The following is a 22,758-nucleotide window of genomic DNA, read 5'->3' on the forward strand; positions in this document are numbered from 1 at the left end:
CTTCCAGGGAGGTAAATGGCAGTCTCAATGACATACAACTAGTTAGTGGCAGTACTTGCTGTGACATTCAGGTCTCAGGGTTCTTTTCTATGCCTTCAGTTTAATTAAGTTTATTACAATCAATTACAGCTGTGCTTCACATTTTTAGGGTCCTAAGGGAAAAAAAGGAACTCCTGGCCCTTCTGGGAAACCTGGGATTCCGGTAAGTAACAGACCCTTTTCATCTTTCTTGTTTTTCTAAATAGAATTGGCAACTTCAGCAAGCAGAAAGGTTTGGGGCCAATTATGACAAGTGTTGGATAAATCAGCTTGTCTTCAAAAAATAATTTAAGCTCAAGCTGGAACACAGAGGTAACAAAATATGACCATTAGTTCAAAACCATGCTTGCTGTATAAATATAAGTCTCTGCAATTGAAGGATGCTGTTTTCTGGTGTTATGGAGCTCTCTCTGTGGATTCATGCTACTCTCTGATCATGAACCACTGAAAACAGGGAACTGAGAATATGACTAAATCTTCGGTGACAAAGGTCAGAGACCTTCAAGCATGAATAAAGAGCCTAAGCTGGATTGTAATGGAAGGACTCAGCCTCTCAGTTCCCTGGCAAATTGAACAGAAAGTCTTAGAAAAAAATAGTTTAAATCATTTCATCACCGAACAACGATTAATTTCACCATAGCCATCAGCTTCCTCTAGGCAGGCAAATATGTGTTGACTGGCTTATTAGCAAAGACTTACTTCCTGCTGGTCTTCCTCAGCCAAGGGCATGATGCCTACTTTGGGTGGCCTGTGTTGGTTCAAAAAAGAAGAGAAAATGAACATGAATTATAATCACATTCAGATCAGAGACTCATATAGGTAAAATCCACTTACCCAAGACTAGAAAAAATGTTCAGACCTTTATTCAGTCATATAATCATCTATTTCAAAATGATAACAGAAAGAACTGTAATTGTTTCTTGAGAAAATAATATGGTGTGAGGTTTTACAGATGGTAAATGATAGCTGTTTCCTCCACTGACAGGTACGTGTAGCTGACTTCTCACCATAGCTGGGTAAAGCCTGGGCCAGTACAATGAAAAGTATCAGAGAATTACACTAAAGCTGAAAAGCTTACACAGTACATTTTAATTAGCATTTCTGTTCAGGGAACTATTAAAGACAGTTCCCTGATCTGTTAAAGCCAAAAAGAAATTCAGGAAATGGGAAAATTTATCCTGGGGCAGGGTTTTAAAAATGGAAACATCCCCCTCCCAAAGATAATTGTCATTTGCACATTTGTACAGCATCTCTCTCTAACCCATGTAATTTTAATTACCAAGGGCCTTCCAGGCCTACCTGGGCCAAAAGGCACGCAAGGATACCATGGAGCCGAGGGCATTTCTGGAAACTCTGGAAAATTCGGGCTACCAGGAAAACAGGGACTTCCTGTGAGTAGAATAAATATCTCTTTACTTTTTATTTCTTATTTATAAGCGTCTTTTTGCTAGACCATGTATGTTTTGCCTTTCTTAGTTTAGATATTGTCTCAGATTAGCCATTCATGGCTTAATAGTTGTTTTGGAATTGGGTCTATTGATCTCCAGGGAATGTCAATGAGTACATTCTCTTGCGTATTTTATATCTAATAACTCATTTTGTAAATAATATATGCCATTTTTGTACATATAAAAGCTTATAAATAAGAACCATAAAGAAGCACAATTTTAAGGACTATACAACCCAACTGTGCTTTGAGTTAATCAAATGTCTTAGGCCACCTTTGGAACATTGAAGGCTTGGCAGTAATTCAGTGTAAATTCTGCCAAAATTTGCTTTCCCTTTCCTTTTACAGCCTCAGTATTTTATTAAAAAGTCTTTGAGTATTTTCTCTGTCCTCATCTAGAGTGATGCAGTGATATAGATTCTTATTTTTATGCAAATATTTATGTTATTTATTTGATCAGATATTTAAAAATCATAGTTTTATCTTCATTTGGCTATTTCTTCTCTTTCCTGTCCTTATGCCATCATATTCCAGATATTTTTTTATCTCACCTTGTATATTCACTTGAAATATTAGAATAATTAGCCACATACTTTCAAGAACCCTGCGAAATTTATCTTTTTATGTATCTGTTGGATATAGTTATCTATTGACCTAATTTTCTTTCTTTTTAATCAGAAATGAATTCTAGTTATTTATTTAAATAAAGCATGGTGCTATACCTAAGCCTGAACCCAAATTAATATTCTTCTTTTACTATGAAGAATTATCTTATTTGTAAAAATAAATAAATAAAGATTAATTAATTAAGAAACTATGATATCTAGTCAATTTAGCTATTTCAGGAATAATATAGCCAGATTCTATCTGAAAAGATGAACGGTGGTTTTTTTTTAATTTATTTTTTTAAAATAGTTTATTGTCAAATTGGTTTCCATATAACACCCAGTGCTCTTCCCCATAAGTGCCCTCCTCCATCACCACCACCTCTTTTCCCCCTCCCCTTCCCCCTTCAACCCTCAGTTCCTTTTCAGTAATCAATAGTCTCTCAAGTTTGACGTCCCTCTCTCTCCCCAACTCTCTTTCCCTCTTCCCCTCCCCCTGGTCCTCCATTAGATTTCTCCTGTTCTCCTGTTAGACCTATAACTGCAAACATACAGTATCAGTCCTTCTCCGCCTGACTCATTTCGCTTAGCATGACACCCTCGAGGTCCATCCACTTTACTACAAATGGCCAGATTTCATTCTTTCTCATTGCCATGTAGTACTACATTGTATATATATATATATACCACATCTTCTTGATCCATTCATCAGGTGACGGACATTTAGGCTCCTTCAATGTTTTGGCTACTATTGACAGTGCTGCTATGAACATTGGGGTACATGTGCCCCTATACATCAGCACTTCTGTATCTCTTGGGTAAATCCCTAGCAGTGCTATTGCTGGGTCATAAGGGAGTTCTATGGATAGTTTTTTGAGGAACCTCCACACTGTTTTCCAGAGCGGCTGCACCAGTTTACATTCCCACCAACAGTGTAGGAGGGTGTCCGTCTCTCCACACCCTCGCCAGCATCTATAGTCTCTTGATTTGTTCATTTTAGCCACTCTGACTGGCGTGAGGTGGTATCTCAGTGAGGTTTTGATTTGTGTTTCCCTGATGATGAGTGATGTTGAGCATCGTTTCATGTGCCTGTAGGCCAGAAAGATGAATAGTGTTAACACTCTAAACACTCTAAACATGGTTTCTATCTCTTTTGAAGGCAATATGTCACAACATCAGAGCATCAGGTTAAGACCTAGAAAACCTTGACGGCACACATGTTTTTAATTAAAATAGCTATTTTATAGACTCCTGTCTGCCACCAATATCAATGTGGTTAAAAGAGGACTTTCATTTGATGGGATGCTTGGGTGGTTTAGTCGATTGAGTGTCCAACTCTTGATTTTGGCTCAGGTCATGATACTAGGGTCTTCAGACCAAACCCTAGTCGGACTGCATGCTGAACATGGAGCCTGCTTAGGCTTTTCTTTCTCTCTCCCATTGCCCCTCTCCCTCACGTGCTCTCTCTCTAAAACAGAAAGGAAGGAAGGAAGGAAGGAAGGAAGGAAGGAAGGAAGGAAGGAAGGAAGGAAGGAAGGAAGGAAGGAAGGAGGGAGGAGGGAAGGAAGGGCTTTCATTTGAGATCTTTAAAAAAAATTAATGTTTATTTTTTGAGAGAAAGACCAAGAGCAAGACGGGGAGGGGCAGAGAGAGGGAAACACAGAATCCCAGCCAGGCTCCAGGCTCTGAGCTGTCAGCACAGAGCCCAACATGCAGGCTTGAACCCATGAACTGTGAGATCATGACCTGAGCCAAAGTTGGATGCTTAACCGACTGAGCCACCCAGGCGCCCCAGGATCTCAGTCTTTAAGAGCGTTTATGCACTGGACCTTCACTTTCATGCTGCTCTCCAAACTTACCATGTAATAGTCTTAAAATTAGGTTATGGGTTTTCAAAAATACACCAATAAAACAATGAATTGGTCTGAGAGTCTGTATATATTTCTGGAATAAGTTTCACTGGGTAATGTTATTGTGAAACTTACCTTATTACTTTAGATAAGATATTGAGAGTTGAAACAAAGAAAACCACACTTCAAAATATATCATATTTCCTGCTGCTGGACACACGTTTGATCATGTAGGTGGTATGTATGTGGATGTGTCCAGCAATTCACAAGGTTAAAAAATGAATTGTAAATACTACTAATAGCAAACAGATTTATTTAATTATTAGGAAGAATGAATCACTTGTTCTCTGGCTAATACTACTAATCCAGACACTCATTCCAGATATGGATAATAGAAACCAGAATCTTACATATATATGTTTAATAAGAATTTCAGATAATTCAGCATATACATTGATGAGGTTTTTGGGGGTGGTGGTGACAGTGGAGTTCATGGGGTCTGGAGCCAATGACCAAGAAAGAATTCTTTTTTTGTTTGTTTGTTTGTTTATTTATTATTGAGACAGAGAGAAACACAGCAGGAGTAGGGAAGGGGCAGAGAGAGAGGGAGACACAGAATCAGAAGCAGGCTCCAAGCTCTGAGCTGTCAGCACAGAGCCCAATGCGGGGCTCGAACCCACAAACCACAAGATCATGACCTGTGCTGAAATTGGAGCTTAACTGACTCAGCCACCCACGCGCCCCAGAAAGAATTCTTAAAACGTCTTTGGTGCAAACTGGTGACTTTATTGAAGCATGGGGACAGGACCCGTGGACAGGAAGAGCTGCTCAGGATCTTGAAGAAACACTGGTTATATACTATAGGATTGGGGGAGGTAAATCTCCGAAGAAGTTCCCGTGATTTTCAAATGCTAAAGAAGACTCACAGGATACTAGAGAGGCCTAGCTATTGTCGAGCTTAGGTTGTTTTTTTCCCTCTAGCAAAGCTTTAACATTAAGACACTAAGGAGTTCCTAGAGAAATATTTACTCTACCTGCCTCAAGTATTTGTCAGTGGGCTGCAGGTTATAAGGAAATTTAGTTCCTTCTGCCTTTGTTTCCCACATTACTATGGAGGGATGATGGAGACTTAGGTCCTGCAGGACTATGATCTTGTTATGCCCAGATTTGCAATATCGTCACCAAAAACCAGAGACCACCAGGGAGACCGAGTCACGCATGCAAAAGCAAAGGGCTTTATTATGAGTTTAGGCTGGCCGGGCCCAAGCTCGGGCTCATAGACTTTACCAGTACAGTGCTGAGAGCCATGGAACAAAGGCAGGGTAGGGCTTTTATGAGTTTGGGAAGGGGGAGTTACAGGAAATTGTAACAAAGGTACAGGGGTCCAATCATTATACAGAACATTATTGGCAGTAACTTTAACCAATTACAGAATGGACCCAGGACCCTCATGGTAGGGCGTAGCTTCTATCTTTAGGCCCGCCCTTAGAAATATTAAAGGTGTTAACTGGCCTTTCCTGATTGGGTGTTACAAGGGTGGTCCCTCCTTCCTTGGGCAATGTCTGCCTTTCTATTGTCTAATGATTCTGAGAAGCCGACATCTAGGCCTCCAAGGTCAGAGGGGAAACTTGAATCAGACCTGTGTCCTTACAATCTCTATCAGTAAACCATTTGTGTTTCCCCTTTCTGTTGTTTTTGGGCAGCTGGGAGTGCCTGAGGAATATCACACAGATAGCACCTGGAAAGGGGGTGGGGGAGGTGGGTGGCATCCTTTCAGCTTACCTTATGCTCCCTCATAAGCTATTTATCAGACATTAGTGATAGGTGAAAGTTATCAATTACTTTTTTTATCAGTTTATGTAATGGTTCATTATGACAAACAACTTTGATGTCTCACGGTTGCTTGGTTATTCAGTTTCAACCAGAGCAAGTGCAGAATTGTTTTCCAAATGGGAAATGACAAATGACAAAGGAAAGCATGGTTTATCTTCAAAACTTTATGGATATAAGCTGTGATTCTGTTATGGACAGGTTATCAAAGGGTCCATGCAGCATCTCTACCAGCTACAGACCCTTCTGATATTATTGGATATTATTACTGGTCAGTCATAAGTTGCAAATAGCAAGTTAGCTTACATAGCATCCTGAATCTGCTGAAGATTTCAGTCTCCTCCTGACCTCCAAGCCCCTGCCAGGGTGTCCCATTAGCCAAACTGAACTAAATAAGGGTGATAATAGCATCACTAATTGGGAAGACTATTTTATCACTGATGTTGTTTAGAATTGCAAGCATATGATGATAAAAAAAAAGTTTTATTGTAATTTTAAAAATTCACTACTGGTAATAGACTCCCTTTCCATCTGCACCAGGAATGGGCTATCTCCCATTCACCTCCTTTTGAGGGAACCTGCTGGAGCATAGCATGGGATAGAGAAGGGCAGAGACTGGATCTCAAAAGGCAAACAGAAAACATCCAGCCAACTCTATTTAAGTTCTCGTTTATACATAGTTTGTATCAGTAGTCTGTTCAGGAATCAGCAAACTACACCTAATGAATCAAATGGACCTATTATTTATGGCTCATGAGCTAAGAATGGTTTTTACATTTTTTTATGTCTTTATTTTTATTTTGAGAGACAGAGACAGAGAGTGAGTGAAGGAGGGACAGAGAGAGAGGGAGACACAGAATCTGAAGCAGGCTCCAGGTTCTGAGCTGTCAGCACAGAGCCAGACCCGGGGCTCAAACCCACAGACTGTGAGATCATGACCTGAGCCAAACTCGGACGCTTAACTGACTGAGCCACCCAGGCGCCCCCAGTTTTTCCACTTTTAATGGTAGAAAAAAACAAGAAGGTTTTGTCACACTTGAAAACCACATGAAACTTACATTTCATATCCATGAATTAATTTTATTGGCACACAGCCAGTCATTTCTTTACATGTAGCTGCCTTTGCACTACAAAGCAGAGTTAGTTCAGTAGTTGCAACAAACACCAATAGCCTCACAAAATCTGAAACATTTACTCTCTGGCCTTCTACAAAAAGAAGTGCCTGTTCTGATCTGGGAGTAGTATCGCACTGTTCTTATTCTATAGCTTTGCAGTGTGTCCTTGTATTGAAAGGGGCAATTTCCCCTTCTTTACACTTCCACCTCATACATTTGAGATCGGATTTGCTGAGTTTCTCTAGAAACAAAACAAAAACTTGAATTGTCATTGGGTTTATTGTGAATCTATAGCTTTATTGGGAGAAAATTCATATCTTACCATTTTAGTTATCTAATAAATTAGATAAAATATTTATTTCTATCTTCTATTGTCCTATAATAGACTACTTCCATAATAATAATGATAAAAAGTCATATAATGCTAAGTATGTGCCAGGTACCATGGTAAAGTGTTTAACTACATCAACTCACTTATACCTCAGTTTAAAACAATCCATACCTACCTACGTTCTGAGGAACTGAGATTGTCACTTTCTTTGTCTCAGAGCTACAAAGACAGCCTAGCTCCATATTCTTTGCTCTTATCAATATGCAGTATTGCCTCTTAATAAAAACTTTGTGTATTATTTCTATTTTACCTTCTAGTTATTACTTGTTTAAATAATGTCACTAATTCAGATTATATTTTATACAACTATTCTTTTTTAATTTCTAATAATTTGCTTTTGTAATTCTATTGGGTTTTTTAGACGGATAATATCACCTTCAATAATGACAGATTGATCTCTTTCCTTACACTCACTTCTTTTTCCCTCCACCTAAGTTGGCAGGGACCTTCAGTGCTATGTTAAACAGTAGCAACAATAGTGGACATCCTTCTACTGCTGCAGATCTTAGAGAACGCATCTAAAATTTCTCCTTTAAGAATATTTGCCATCATATTCTGTATTTTCCTTGTCTTATACTATCTAATTCTTTTTTATTTTTCTGTCTTCTTTTTTTTTTTCTTTCCTCATTCCCATCGGATACACTAAATTTTCTTTTGCTGGTTTAAAAGTTGTCCTTTCAGAGCTCCTGGGTGGCTCAGTTGGTTAAATGTCCAACTTCAGCTCAGATCATGATCTGATGGTTCATGAGTTCGAGCCATACATTGGGCTCTGTGCTGACAGCTCAGAGCCTGGAGCCTGCTTCAGATTCTGTGTCTCCCTCTCTCTCCCTGCCCCTCCCCTGATCGCACTGTCTCTCTCTATCTCTCAAAAATTAATAAAATGTTTTAAAAAAATTTTTCTGTTGCCCTTTCTTGGGATGCCTTGGTGACTCTTAGACCTGAAAGTTAAAGGAAAGAAATAATGTCAAGTGGAGAGCCAAGATGAGGGCTGGAGCGGTTGGAAAGGGGCACCTCCCAGGAGTTATAGTTGAAAGTAACCCAGCCACTGACAGAATGTCAAAGCCAGGAGGAAATGGAAGTTAGCTAAGCATCCAACTTTGGCTCAGGTCATGATCTCAGACTCCATGAGTTCGAGCCCCACAGTGGGCTCTCTACTGAGAGCTCAGAGCCTGGAGCCTGCTTCAGATTCTGTGTCTCCCTCTCTCTGCTCCTCCCCTACATGTACTTTCTCAAAAATAAATAAACATTAAAAAATATTTAAGTTGTCCTTTTTTGATAGATGTTCTTGTACCAGTTGCACTGAGCTTAAGAACCAAATATGTATGTATTTAACTGTATTGATTTGTTGTATCACTATCTGTATCTTCTCTCTAACAAAACAAGCACTTTTGTGTTCTCTCACTTCCTTTCGTCTCTACAAACTACTTTTTGTCTCATCATTTTTTGATATTGCCTTGATTTTTACTTTTAGTTTTTATACATTTTCTTTCTCTTTTTATTTCCATTGCTTCTTTTTTGAGTAGTAAACTCAGTCAAGCTATTTGATCACTTTTACTTTCAATATCCCTAAGAGAATCTCCTGAATTTGTTTCTATTATTACATCAGTACTTCCCCCAAAAAGTATTTCCAGTGTAGATATTTGTGAGACTAACCATTGAGGCCTCATATTCCTACAGATATCTCACATAAGTATGAACATTCAACACTTTACTAGACGTCCTCGTCAATTCAGTAAGGCTCTAGTCAGGGTAATAAAAGTAAATAAAACCCACCCAGATTGGAACAGAAGAAATAAAACTCTCTCTATTCATAGACAACATGGTCATCTATATAGAAAATCTTTAAGACTCAAGAAGAAAGAAATAAGTACATTTAGCAAAGTTTCAGGTTGTTAAATCAATATATAAATTTGAATTGTATTTCTATATACTAAAATGAACAATCAGAAAGTAACATTTAAAAAACAGTGGTGACAGTAGTGCCCAAATGGGATAATATGACCACAAAAATGTTCAAACCTATATGCTGAAGACTATAAAACATTTCTGACAAAAATTAAAGTAGACCAAAAGAAGTGGTATATATACTATGTTCATGGATCAGATACTATTAAGATATCAACTATCCTATACATTTGCAGTATCTTAAAACATTAAACATACACTTATCATATGACCCAGCCTTTCTACTCTTAGCCAAGGGAAATGAAAACATATATCTGCACAAAACCTGTCCATGAATATTCATAGCACTTATCTTTGTAATAGCCCTAAACAGGAAATAACCCAGATGTTCATCAAAAGGTCTGAACAAATTGTGGTACATGTGTACAATGAAATATTAGTTTGCAATAAAAAGAATGAGCTACTGACACATGCTATAGCATGAATGAATCTCAAAATAAATATGCTGAGTGAAGAAAAGCAGACAAAAGGCACATACCGTATGATTCTACTTATGTAAAATTCTAGAAATTGCAAACTATAGTGACAGAAAGCAGATGGGGGTATTCTGTAGGTGTGGGTGGCTGTGGGGGTGTGTGAGAAGGAGGACTTACAAAGGGAACACATTGGGGGGAGGGCATAGAGATGTTTCTTGATTGTGATGATGGTTTCACAGATATGTGAAATCTTTTATGCTGACTTATCAAATTACATACTTTGCAATTTACTTTATGTCAATTATACCTCAGTAAAGTGACTAGATATGAGGGGTTAGGGAGAAAGAGAGAGATGACACTTAAGAATATGTAGGAGTTAATATGTTAGGAATGATTATTGTGAGTGAGGAAAGCCTGAAAGAAACATTCTATGCAGAAACAACAGGATATACAAAGCTAGGAAGAACATAGCGTGTTGAAGAACTAGAACATTAGCAATTGTGGCTAAAGTTTAGTGAACAAGATACAGTGAACTGATACAGTGTGATGCCATTGAAGTACACAAGAACAATATCATGTGGATGTTGAAGGACATGTTAAGGATATTGAACATTATCTGAAGACAGTAGTACCCCATTGAAGTTAGGAGGAACATTTTCCAATTTTCCATTTTTAAAGGACTCACTCTGGCTTCATTATGGAAAATGGATTGAAAGGGGCAAGTGTAGATGTAGGCAAATAATAAGAAGCTCTTTATTGCAATATTCCAGGCTGCATTTCTTTGTGGTTTGGACTGGTAAAGTGGAAATGGAAAGAAGGGGGAGGATTTAGTGGTATTTTGGAGGTAGTTTTTACAATACTTGATATTTGATTAAGGGAGGTAAGGGAAGGAGAGGGATGGTAAAGATAGCTTCCAAATTTCTAACTTGTGCAAGTTTCTGACTTGGTGCATTATAGTGCCCATCACTAAAAAAGCAAACACTGAAGGAAGCCCAAATTTTGTGGGCCAGGTTATGACATTCAGGTGGAATTGTTAAGTAGGCAATTAGACATTCTGGACTAGAGCTCAGAGAGAATGTCAGATATAAACGTGAGAGTCATCGGCATATAAAAATGTACTTAATCAGAGTCATGTTAGAATGTAGATGAAATACTCTATTTTTGAATTTAGAAAAGAATATTTACAGAAATGAAGAAAGGGTTAAGACAACCCATAGAGGATATTGGGAGAATCCAGAGACTATCAACAATAGGAAGTGGTTACTGCTCTTAGACCTGAAAGTTAAGGGAAAGAAATAATGTCAAGTGGAGAGCCAAGATGAGGACGGGAGCGGTTGGAAAAGGGGCACCTCCCAGGAATTATAGTTGAAAGTAACCCAGCCACTGACAGAATGTCAAAGCCAGGAGGAAATGGAAGAAATAAATATAATATTCCTCTCTCCTCTAGTATCTTAGTGCCCCATTTGCCAATCCTGACTAAAAGTCAGGAGAGAAGAGAACCCAGGTGATATAGTCCATTAAGGTCAAATTCCCAGGACTAACTAGCAAGATAGAGAAGCGACAGTGAATAGACTTGAGAACAAAATGAAGAAAAATATAAATATCAAGTAAACAATGGAAAGAAGGTCCAGTACTGAGCTGTAAGGATTTCTATCATTTGGAAACCAGGTAAAGGCAGAAGAGGAGACTACAAAGGAGACTGAAATGGAGTAATTGTAATAGGTAGGATAAAAAGAATGTAATGTCATGGAAACGCAGGAAAAAGTATTTCAAGGACTAAGTCATCAACTAGATATAATAATCCTGAGAGATTTTGTTGGACATGTGTTTTATTAATTTTGTTTTTGTTTTTTTGGCTACTCAGCATTTTAACCCCATCTTATGTTTATAAATGTTTATATTTACTCCCTTTTTAAATCTTAGTGGGGCTCCACCTTCTACAGAAGTCCAATTCTAGATTCTCACTTTCCATTCCCTCCTTTGAAACAAGGACACAGGCCTACGACCTAGGCCTAACCAAACAGTTCTGTTCAGCTAGGCCTTTGGCTGGGAAGTTAGTGACACACAGAAGCAGAGATAAAAGAGATTCTATTCTAGAGGCAGTGGCAGGAACACCAATAGCACTCAGATTCCAAGGGTGACCCAGATCCGTGTCCAGCAGCTGAGGTAGTGCACATTGCAGTGTCCAAATTCTGGCTACCTAAACTTCCTTCAATTCTATGCATTTTCTAAACCTGGCTTTCTGGATTTGTGTGTGAGCTACTCAATACCTTTTCAGTAAATTCTCTGTTTAAATGATCCAGGACTAGTTTCTGGCATTTGCAAATGCACTGACTAGTACTGAAATCTAAAAAGATAAAATTATAACCATTATATTTAATATATGGAGGTCCTTGGTAATATCAGCAAATAACCATTTGATTTGACTGGGAACATGGGAAGAGTGCAAAAATAGGATTGCCGTGCTTAAGGAGGAAATCAAGATATTCAAAGAATCCAATGGAGAAATGTGGCTCTGAAAGAGAAAGGAGGGCAAGAACTAGAGATGAAACTGAAATTAAAATAGAAGTTATTTTTAAGTGAGACAACCATGAGCACATTTAAATGCTAGATGGCCCTAGAAGGGATGGAGAGGCTGAAGACATAAGGAAGAGAAAGGAGAATGTGAGTATGAATTAGACAATAAAGCATGCATATTCTAGCTCAACTTTCTAAGCTGTTCTACTTCTAGTTAGGAAGTTGTTTTTAAAAAACATATTCAGAGCCACATGTCCCTTTATACATGACTTGTATAAAAATCTCATGGAATTTTATGATGAAAGGCATTTAAATGAATTACAATAATGTTGTATACCTCCCAGATTCATGAAGTTGAATAGTATCTGCTATTGCCATTAGTAAATAATTAGGTATCAGATCATAACTCATCATCTCCTACTTTTTAACATTTTCAAAGAATAAGAAAAATGTCACATGCATACTTTGAATATCAGGATGTCATAAATATTGAAGTGTTTTTTATCCATCAAAATAAAGACAAAATTAACTTTCCCTTGAGGAATCCACTTTTAAACCCCAAGGTTTACACATGCTATTGGTATTTGGGAATACAGAAAATTTTTCTATAAATATTTCTGCTCCTTGTAGAATATATGATATGAAATAAGAAGGATAGTTTTTTTATTTAAAAACTTTTTAAATGTTTATTAATTTTTGAGAGAGAGAGTGAGTGAGCAGGAGAGGGACAGAGGGTGGGGGAGACACATAATCTGAAGCAGGCTTCAGACTCCAAGCTGTCAGCACAGAGCCCGACACGGGGCTTGAACTCACAAACTGCAAGATCATGACCTGAGCCAAAGTTGGATGCTCAACCAACTAAGCCAACCAGGCACCCTAGAATAATAATTTTTATAAGGAACTAGTCTGTTCAATGACATTAGGTAACAATGGCCAAACTGGTCCTTAGGTAAATTATTTCTAAGTAATTATTTCTGAAACTTACTATGGCAGTAGAAAAACTACTTAAGAGAAAGTAACACAGTCTTTAAATACTAGCATATTCCCTGGAATATTTTCAACAACGGATAAGAACATCTTTCCATTGGTCTTTCTTTGTAATTTTTATTTTATTTTTTTAAATCATGGCACCATGGTGTTTCTTGGCTTACCTTTAAAGACTGCTGGATTTTTCCACAGAGAAAAATATTTATTCTGGGATTTCTAGCATTATGCAACTGCCTGATTTTCCTAAACAATGTTCTTTCTTTTTTTGATGTGGCCAAGGAGTTAAAGAATTCTTGGCATATTCACTCTGCAGTTTCAGTGTTTTTTCAAGGTCATGTGACTATAACTAATGGATAGTATTGGGGAGACTCACTGTTGCCTGTGTGAATTTCCTTCTGTATAAATGAGTGTTTTGAGACTAGTCAACTTAGCACATCTGTAGTAAATGAGTCTACCATGCTGTTTTCATTACATTGGACTTCTGTAGTGCCTCAATCATTTATGAAAAAGGAAAACAACTTTTCCCTGCTAAGATCATAAATCTATTTGTCGTCAAAATGAAGGCTTACCATTCTTTTTATTTTTTATTGCCGCAACTAATAAAATTGGTTATTGGAAAAGAGGGAAAGAAACAAAACTAACATCTTGACTTAAGACAAATCAAGGCCTTTCAATCTTGACTTTGCACTTTGTCAGGTGAACACAGCCTTAAGTGTTGTATAAAATGTCCTAAAGGAACATCGAAAGTCTTAAGTTTTCCACTTGGGGATTGTGCCCAGTATAGGAAGGAAAAGCACACTTCATCAGCCCACTCATAATCCAAGCACAGGGTAGCAGGACCACCAAGGAAGCTCCTGTTAAAGAACATCGGCAGCCCTGCCACCCATCTGGTGTGTTCTCTACCCCCTGAGCTCCTCACACTAAAGAAACTTCTGTTTCTGAGAAGATACATTTCTTACTTCACAGTATTTTGGAGAGAGAAACATACCATCAGCAGATCCTGTCAACTCTTGATTATTAAGAGGGTGATTTCCAATTATAACTTATCCTGATTGCTACTTTCTCCCTATTCTGCCTGCTGCTTGTTTTGGCCCATTAACTGCTCATTAGGAACTCTTCCAGAGCAGACAAAACACAGTCTGTTTGGCTGCTTATTAGCAACAAAATGAAAGATTTGCTAAAGGATGTAACTTTCCTAGTTGAATCTCCAATGACTCCCAATCCAGTAAAGTTCCTACTCTTCATGGAATGTTGATCCTTCATGATCTTGCCGTTTACATTTCCAGTCTTATATTCTACTTTTCTCCTCACATTTGCTGTGCATTTCAGTCATAATGGTGGCTAACAATTATTAAACACTTACTATATGCCAGGCACTATTCAAGGTGCTGAATATGTATGTTTTTTAATCCTCACAAAAAACCATGCAGTAGGTAGAGCTATTATCTCCAGGTTACAGAAAAGGAAGGTGAGACTCTGAGAGACTCAGTAACTTGCCTGAGGTCATACAGACAACGAATAATAGAGCCAGAATTCAAAATCTAGCAATGTAGATTCAGAGCCTACCTATATTCTTAACCACTATGCTGTACCCTTTCAGATATGATTAACTACTTAGACATTCCTCCAAATTCTGCATATTTTCCTTACTTTCATGCCTTTGCACATGTAATTTATGCCCTCTGCTTGAAAGCTCTTCCATCTTTCTCTCTGACTTCAGGATGAATAATTTTTTTGCTGTTTCAGGACTTAATTGAATGGTTACCTCCTTCAGACACTCTTCTTTAGATTCTCCAGTCAGAGCTAAGCATCCCTGCTTAGAACTTATGTACACTCTACACACTGCTTCCATCAGAGCAAGGATACATATCTTCATGTCTTTCTGCCCCAAAAGATTGCAAACTCCTGTAGAATGTGGATTGTATTTTATTCATCTTTGCATCTGTAGCCCTTAGCAGTGTCAGGCCTGTAGAAGCTCAGTAAATATTTGAAGAATGAATATTCTTTGCATAATACCAATGACTTTAGAGACCTGAATAAAGTTGTGTCACCTACTGAACGTCTTAAGCATCATCTGTAACAAGAATACAAAAATACCCACTTCATATGGGTTTTCTGAGTATCACACAAAACATCCTGTGTGAAGTGTTAGGTGGACCACATACCCTTATTGAGCTCTTACCATCGTTCTATAATAATAGATATTCATGGATAAGCGAACATTCATTCATTCAACAAATATTTGTTTAGTGCTTAATACGAGCCAGGAGTTAGAGAATAGAGCAATGAACAAGATGGAAACATACATGAAACAGCAAGAAACTTCTGACATTTGACCATTTTAGACCTAAAAAAAATTCATAATGCAATATGGGTCAGCCTAGTAATTGGGTAGTAGCCCATATATATAAACAAATCAGGTAATTCTAAATTGTGCTAGCTGCTATGAAAGAAATAAATAGGTTTTGGATAGAACATGCGGGAAGTAGACTATAGTTGGAGTAGACAATGGAGGCCTCACTGAGGAGGTCATACTAGGGTATAATTATACTATATCTCCCTTCAGAAGACTGAGCCAGGTATACACAGAATGAGGGGAGAACATGCTATGTGAAGGAATCTAAATGGAAAAACCTGCGGTCAGGAAAGAATTGGCATGTTCACAGGATTATCAAAGGATCCAATAAGATAGTACAGGTATAGATTTGTTATTTTTGAAATAAAAGATAGACATTTATTTCTTCAGAGTAGTGTGAGCCTAGACATGTCTAAGAGCCAAAGCATAAATGAAATTTCCTCTTCCTTGTTAGTCCTGTGATAATAGGTTAAGAGCTGAGTAAAGGAGATTTCGTAAGATACATTAATGTTGCCCAACATCAGAGTGACATTCGCACTGTCCATTTTACAAGACTGATAAACCACCAGTTGTTCTAATGGAAATGTGTGACTAATTTCTGTGAGGTAATACAATGTTGAAATGCCTACATTCATTAAGGCTGAACAAGAGTTAGTTTTGCATACTCTTGGGAATAGACCTAAGTCAAGCTAACCTGACCTGTCTCTACTACCCAATGACTTGTCTCAACTCTGCTCCAAGTTCTGTAAGCATTAATATGTTTAGAGATTCAAAACTAAAGTTATCTCCTATCTGTAGTATATAGCTCATTCATAAATCTTATTTCCAGCATGTGGCCACATTACTTATGACTGGCACTAAAGGAAAATGTTATGAATGCTACATTATTTAGATATAATGTAGCCTGGCATATAATCACCTAATAATTCCTATCCCATATATTTTAAATAGCCAATTCTTTCCTACGAGGGATATATTTAGTAAACCAAATAAAATAAGAAATTCTTACTTAAATAGAAGTGTTTTTAGTTGCTTGGAGTAAAGGAAGCAAAGCATTACTTTTATAACTCATTGATTTGCTGGATTAACAAAAAATGTAGTACTTATGTTGCCTAATAATGCAAAAAAATTTCAGGGCATCATACTTATTTTTTTGTTCTATAGAAAGTAAATTAATTTAACTGCTGTTTTCTTACACAATGAATAACTACATAAACATAATGCTAGGAATACAAAGGATGCTTGGCAGTAGGGAAAGGAAAAAACTTTCTAGTAATTTTCAAGGTGCTACCTTAAAGAAAAACATCAACTAATTTGAAGTTTAGTGTCATTTTAAATTTATCATCCTGTTGTTGAGAAATCAATAAAATTAACATCAAAAGTATTTATCTTTTCATTCAACACAGTTTTAAAGATGATGGCATCCCTTTGTTAAGCTACTTTAAAATGTAGATTTCTATGGCTGCCTGTCTTTAGCAAATTTTATTTCTGTTTAAGTTATTTCTTAATATAGTTGTTTCAATCCTAATGAAATTAAGACAGCGAAATTAAGGGGCCTCAGGACATTTCTTTGTGATGTTTCACTATTATATACAAACCAGTCATCACTGTTCCAGAATCTTCCTCTCTCTCTGTCCTCCTAATGTATGCAGATAACTCCATTTTCCTTCCCAGATTGAAGGCAGATTTATACATAAACTATTCTTTCCTCTCCCCACAGGAAGTCAAAGTGAAAGGCAAGGAATCCCTCTTCTTTCCTTAACTGACATCAGATTGAATTAAATAATACAAACGTATTACCATGACAGTTTCTGATACATAGAAGACAATAAAAAGTAATTTTTGTTGTGGCTGATGTTGTTGTTGATAACTGACCCAAGTACTTGTTTCTTTAGAATGTCAAGGCTTAAGCAGTCATCAGTTTCAGTCCAATCAAAATTGACACTTTCTGCAGAGTTTATTGGTTTCATCATCTCTGAAAAAACTTAATCGTGGTTTTGTTTACTTCTTAAAATTCACTCAGAATGACTTACTCTCTGCTTATTGATTTTAGACAAATCATTTAGAAGACACTGGAAAGAATGCCTGGGCTTAGCATCTGTTTCTCTTGAAAGCAAAATTACTCATCCATCTTTGTGTTCATAATAAGAAATATTTGTTCTCTACTTGTATGAAACATTGTTTGGAACTTTGCACAGAACACTCTGCTACTATCCTCAAATTTCTCTCTAAGAAACCAACACGAACAGTAAATGACTTGGAACATACTCATTGTACTGTGCTAAATATGTGATAGCACTGCAAGTAACGTTTCTAGTTTTCAGTTAACCTGAGGACTAGTATTAGAGTCCTTTTTATTCTCAGCTAAAAATACCTATTGACCTCAGGGATGTTCAGCAGTATCTGAATGTCTGTTTTTCATGCATTACCCAAAAGATACATTATTTTTTTATTGTTGGCAAATAAAGGTCTTAAAAATTGCCTAAAATTACAAGTGAGTGCTACTATTTTAGAATTTTGGAATGTTGAGGTATCCTAAAATTGTCTAAAGGTAATCTGTCATATGATATCCTTCCCCTGTGGCATCTATTACTTCTATAATACATCCAGGGATAGGCTATTCACGGCCTTGCAAGACAATCCACTTTTTAAAAGATCCTTACATTTCACCTAAGTTTAACTTTGGAGCTAAGTCTATATATCAACCTAAATCTGTATGATTTTTTTCCTTTACTTATATACCCTTCCTTCCATCTTTTATTTGACCTTTTAGAATCTGCTTTCTCTGCAGATCATCGATTTCTTTACGTTTTTCACCTCTTTTTGTTTTTAGTGAAGAGGGCACTATTCATCAGAATTTTGTTTTTAAGACTTGCCTTTTCTGTGAAGTCATATTTCTGTTAGAGGGCTGGCCATTGGTATGACACCTATGTCCTCACTAAACATTTTTGAAATTTTATATCCCAAAGTCTCAGGTGACTGACTGGATTTGCTTTCATTTGCATTGTTGGGTTCTAAAATGACACCAAGTCCTGAATCCAGGATTTGTGTGGCAAGGGGAAAGAAATAGGATAGATTACATGAATCCAGGGTTCTCAAATTCATGTGGCAAGGGGAAGGAAAGAGATTAGTGCACTTAGGTTACAGTGCAAGCAATATGTACAAATCATATAATCACCTGAATCTTAAGTCCACAATACGGATCTCTCTCTGTCTCCCCCCACCTCTCTACTCTCTGCCCCCCTTCCTCTCTCTCTATCCATCTCTCTGTCTCTCTTTGTCTCTAGCTCCCCCTCTCTCCCTCTCTTTTCTCACTTGCTCCCTTTCTCTCCTCTCTCTTTTCCCCTACTTTGTCTTCATAATGGTTCCTTACATAGATTGAGAAACACTAATATAGAGAAATGGTGAGAGAGAAAATGGCCAGTGTAGATTGGGACCAAAAAAAGGTTTAAAGGTCAACCTAGGTCAATATGAACCTATATTCCGTAGGCATCTTCTTATAAGTGCCCAGCATAGTACATGGCACCTAGTGATATAAAATACATTTACATTCATTATTTTAGTGAGTTTTATGATCATGAAGAAAATCTACCCAGAAAAGGTCATTCTTTAATTATGCTGAATTATTCACCATAAGTAAGAGAATGAAAAAATATGTGATGATATAATTTGGAGAAAATAATTTGGGGGAAAAAGGAAAAAATACTTTAGAATTATATTCAAATTTGGCTTTATCTTTAAATCCTATTCTCCCTACTAGGACTTCTACAGGAATAACTCTAGACTCTCTTGAGCAAATCATCTCTTCTATTACATTTGCAACTTTAAAGGCAATATCTTTATCTTATGATCCAGTTCTACTCTACTTTATCAGTAATTCCTTTTTTGATTAGCACCAAAAATAGTTTCTCCTATTCAGAACTTCTCTAGAATTTTCTTTCTGTTTCTCTTCTGATCTGGAAAATTTCAAAATATTTCTGTCTTTATTACAACTGTTTATATAATTACATTTTATCCTTTTTACTTAATGTTAAGCTCCTTGAAAACAAAAAACATATTTATATTTTTATTCCCCATATGGCCTCTCGTGGTACCTTCCTTTCACATAGATAGTATTCTATAGCATCATCAATTTTTTGCTGAATGCATGAAAGAATCATTTCACAACCCAGGTTAGTATCCCAGGAATCAACAGAGAAAGTAGCAGTCATCTAGAACAGAAGTCAACAAACGTTTTCTGTAAATATTGGTAACTATTTCCAGCTTTGCAAGGCAAGAAGCAAAATTGAGGGTATTATTTAAGAACTTATGCAACAAAAGAGAAAATAGATTTTTCACAAAAGTTTATTCATGAAATTCAAAATATAATTTAGTATACTTTTTGGAATATAATTCTAATTTTAAAAATGGAATTGTTTTTGGAAGGGGAAATAACATTTAGCTTACTACAGTTCCGTGTCATCAAAATTTTCTTTTTATCTGCTAATGCTGACCTATAATGAGATTTTGCATATTTTACATACTTCATCTTTGAAAATTCTTTTCACACAGGTAGATACTGCCAAATTCACAAACATATGATTGTAACTATGCCTATTCGTTGCTTGGAAGGAATTTATAAAATTCTGTTAGATTCTTCTCCTAATATTTGCCTTCTATCATGTCATTACATTGCATTTTATTCATATCCAATTGGTAGAAATTTCTCAGCTGCACAATTAAAGGGATTTTGAAGAAATTTCTTTCTTCTAGTGCTAAAACAATGCTACTGAAAGTAGTTGAGCTCTATCCATTGCAAATTTGTGCAGAAATGAAGATCTCACTTACTGTTTTAATTTTGACACCATAGGAAATGTATAAAAGTTGCTTCACATTACTTGTGATTCAAACATTGTTGTCATCAAAATACCAATTGGTAGAGCATGTAGTCTAATCTTGGAATTGTGAGTTCAAGCCCATGTTGGGCATAAAGATTACTTTAAAAAGAAATGTCTTTACCACAATACATACTTCACATAAAGCCATTGTCTTGCCTTATAATTTCAGGTTGAATTCATTGATAAACATTATGGCATCTGTAGTAAAATCTAATTTCTAAAGTCACTCATTATAGTAGAGGTTGAGGATGGTTCTTTTCATTCAAAAAAATTTCAGTCTTGGTCTCAAAATATCTCAGTAAACTTTATCCCTGCCAAGCCATCAAATTGCTATGTGATAGAAAAAATGAGGATATTCAGTTTCTATTTTCATGCAAAAAAATCACAGAATGGGTGAAGTTTGCAAGAGTCAATGGAGTTCACTGTTGACACTCCATGTTCAACAACACATGCTACATTCAACTATTTTCCTCAGTGTAACTGATGGTGAATAATACAATGAATATCCCTAGCTTTAAATACTGTGCATTTTCACAAGTTTTGTAAATCTGTCCAGTAAATCTTCCAATGCATTGCTCTCAATTTTATCACATTTTAGCACATTCCATTTGAGGTTGTACTGATTTAGTGCTTTAACTTCTTGGAAAATATTCTCACCTGTAGATAATTACAAACTGTTCATATACATTAATTCTCCAGTCACTTCATCACAGCATTGACTCCCCAAATAAATAACTGAGTTGTATTACTAACATCTATCGGTTCATCAAGAGGCAGGTCAAGAGGCAGGGAAAACCACTCAAAAGCATTTGTCTTGTTTTTAAATTGGCTATTGATGCTGCTCCAATGTCTTCAACATTTCAGGCCATTGTTCTTGCCAAAAGGCTAACAATCTGAAACAAGTTTACTTTGGGACATGATTTAAGTCATATCAGTAGGTGACTTTCCTTGCTGGGTTAACAAATGAACCACTCAGAAACTCTAAAAACATTTTTTTAAATCTTTTTTTAAATTATGATATAAGTGACATAGAGCATTATATTAGTTTCAGGAAAAAACATAATGATTTGATATGTGAATATATTGAGAAAATGATCACCACAGTAAGTCTGGCTAATATCCATAGAATATTTTTCTTAAGGAAACATTAATCAGTTATTAGAGTTGTCATGCATACCCAAATATAATACAGAAAGTTAGAATACAACGAGCATACTTTACACATAGACTATTTAAGTCAGAAGGTACTGACAGACTGCACTGCCTCAGTATTTTGATTTGAAATTCCTCAGACCATTATTTTAACTATAATTAAAGACTTTGGGTGGGTAAAAACATTACTTAAATATTTTGCTTATTTGGGAAGGAAGCCCAGGATAACTCAAACCTGGCTGTGTGTCAACAGTAGCCTTTCAGAACACCAACACCTCCTACATTTACTGAGCCTCTGGATGGGTTTTTAGGAAATACCCCAATTTTTATTTCTTACCTATGTGATTTAGGGCACCAGAGGCAGCCCAGGAAGAGCAGGACCAGCTGGGTCTCCGGGTCCTCGAGGAGCCAAGGGGTCATCAGGCCTTCCAGGAAGCCCAGGGGTTCCAGGCCCAAAGGTACTTTAACATTTTCTTCTGATCGATGAGCAGCACTACTAACATCCTTATTGTACCTGAATTTCTTGGCTAAATCACAGGATGGTAAGATTAATCATTTTTAATAAATTTGACCAAGAATAAAAACACATTAAGAGAAATAGTGTGTGGCCTTGACATACTCATCTCCTGTGATAACCACACTGCATGTAATTTGTCAGAACAACTCATTAACTCAGGACGGGCAGTGCATTAAAAAAAAATGCCCTTTGGGGCATCTGGGCAGCTCAGTCCCCTGGGCATCTTGTCTTCAGCTCAGGTCATGATCTCACAGTCCATGAATTTGAGGCCTGTGTCAGGCTCTGTGCTGACAGCTCAGAACCTGTAGCCTGCTTTGGTTTCTGTGTCTCCCTCTCTCTCTACCCCTCTTCCACTCACACTCAGTCTCTCTCTGCCTCTCAAAAATAAATAAACATTTTTTTAAAAAACACCCTTTGACTCATTCTGTTTCTTCTTAACCCTCTGTCATCTACCTTCTCCTCCAAAAAAATAGAAATCTTACTTCCAGATCCATACTTTCTTAGATACACTTCCTATTCCTCTGAGTCTGAACCTAACCAACCAATTTATAAATCTGATAAGAGTAGAGCTTATTTCGTAAAAGTCAAAGTGATCATAATTAAACAATTGAATGGAGTATTAACATGTATTTGACATTCATTGAATAGAGTATTGTCACATGTCAATAGGTTTTCCAACAAAACCAGTTTCAGA

The 22,758-nt window shown here is 36.8% G+C and overlaps 1 protein-coding gene across 4 annotated transcripts in view; it reads left to right on the forward strand.

Annotated features, from left to right (window-relative positions):
- COL24A1 (collagen type XXIV alpha 1 chain) overlaps nt 1-22,758 on the forward strand; it is a 475,258-nt gene that overhangs the window by 403,082 nt on the left and 49,418 nt on the right. For all 4 annotated transcript variants that reach the window (XM_029948854.1, XM_029948855.1, XM_029948856.1 and 1 more), the window contains 3 exons: nt 149-202; nt 1,323-1,430; nt 21,898-22,005. In XM_029948854.1, the coding sequence (XP_029804714.1) occupies nt 149-202; nt 1,323-1,430; nt 21,898-22,005 (270 nt within the window). The remainder of the gene's footprint in view (nt 1-148; nt 203-1,322; nt 1,431-21,897; nt 22,006-22,758) is intronic.

This window comes from Suricata suricatta, chromosome 8 (genome assembly GCF_006229205.1).
Source record: "Suricata suricatta isolate VVHF042 chromosome 8, meerkat_22Aug2017_6uvM2_HiC, whole genome shotgun sequence".
Taxonomy (NCBI): Eukaryota; Metazoa; Chordata; class Mammalia; order Carnivora; family Herpestidae; genus Suricata; species Suricata suricatta.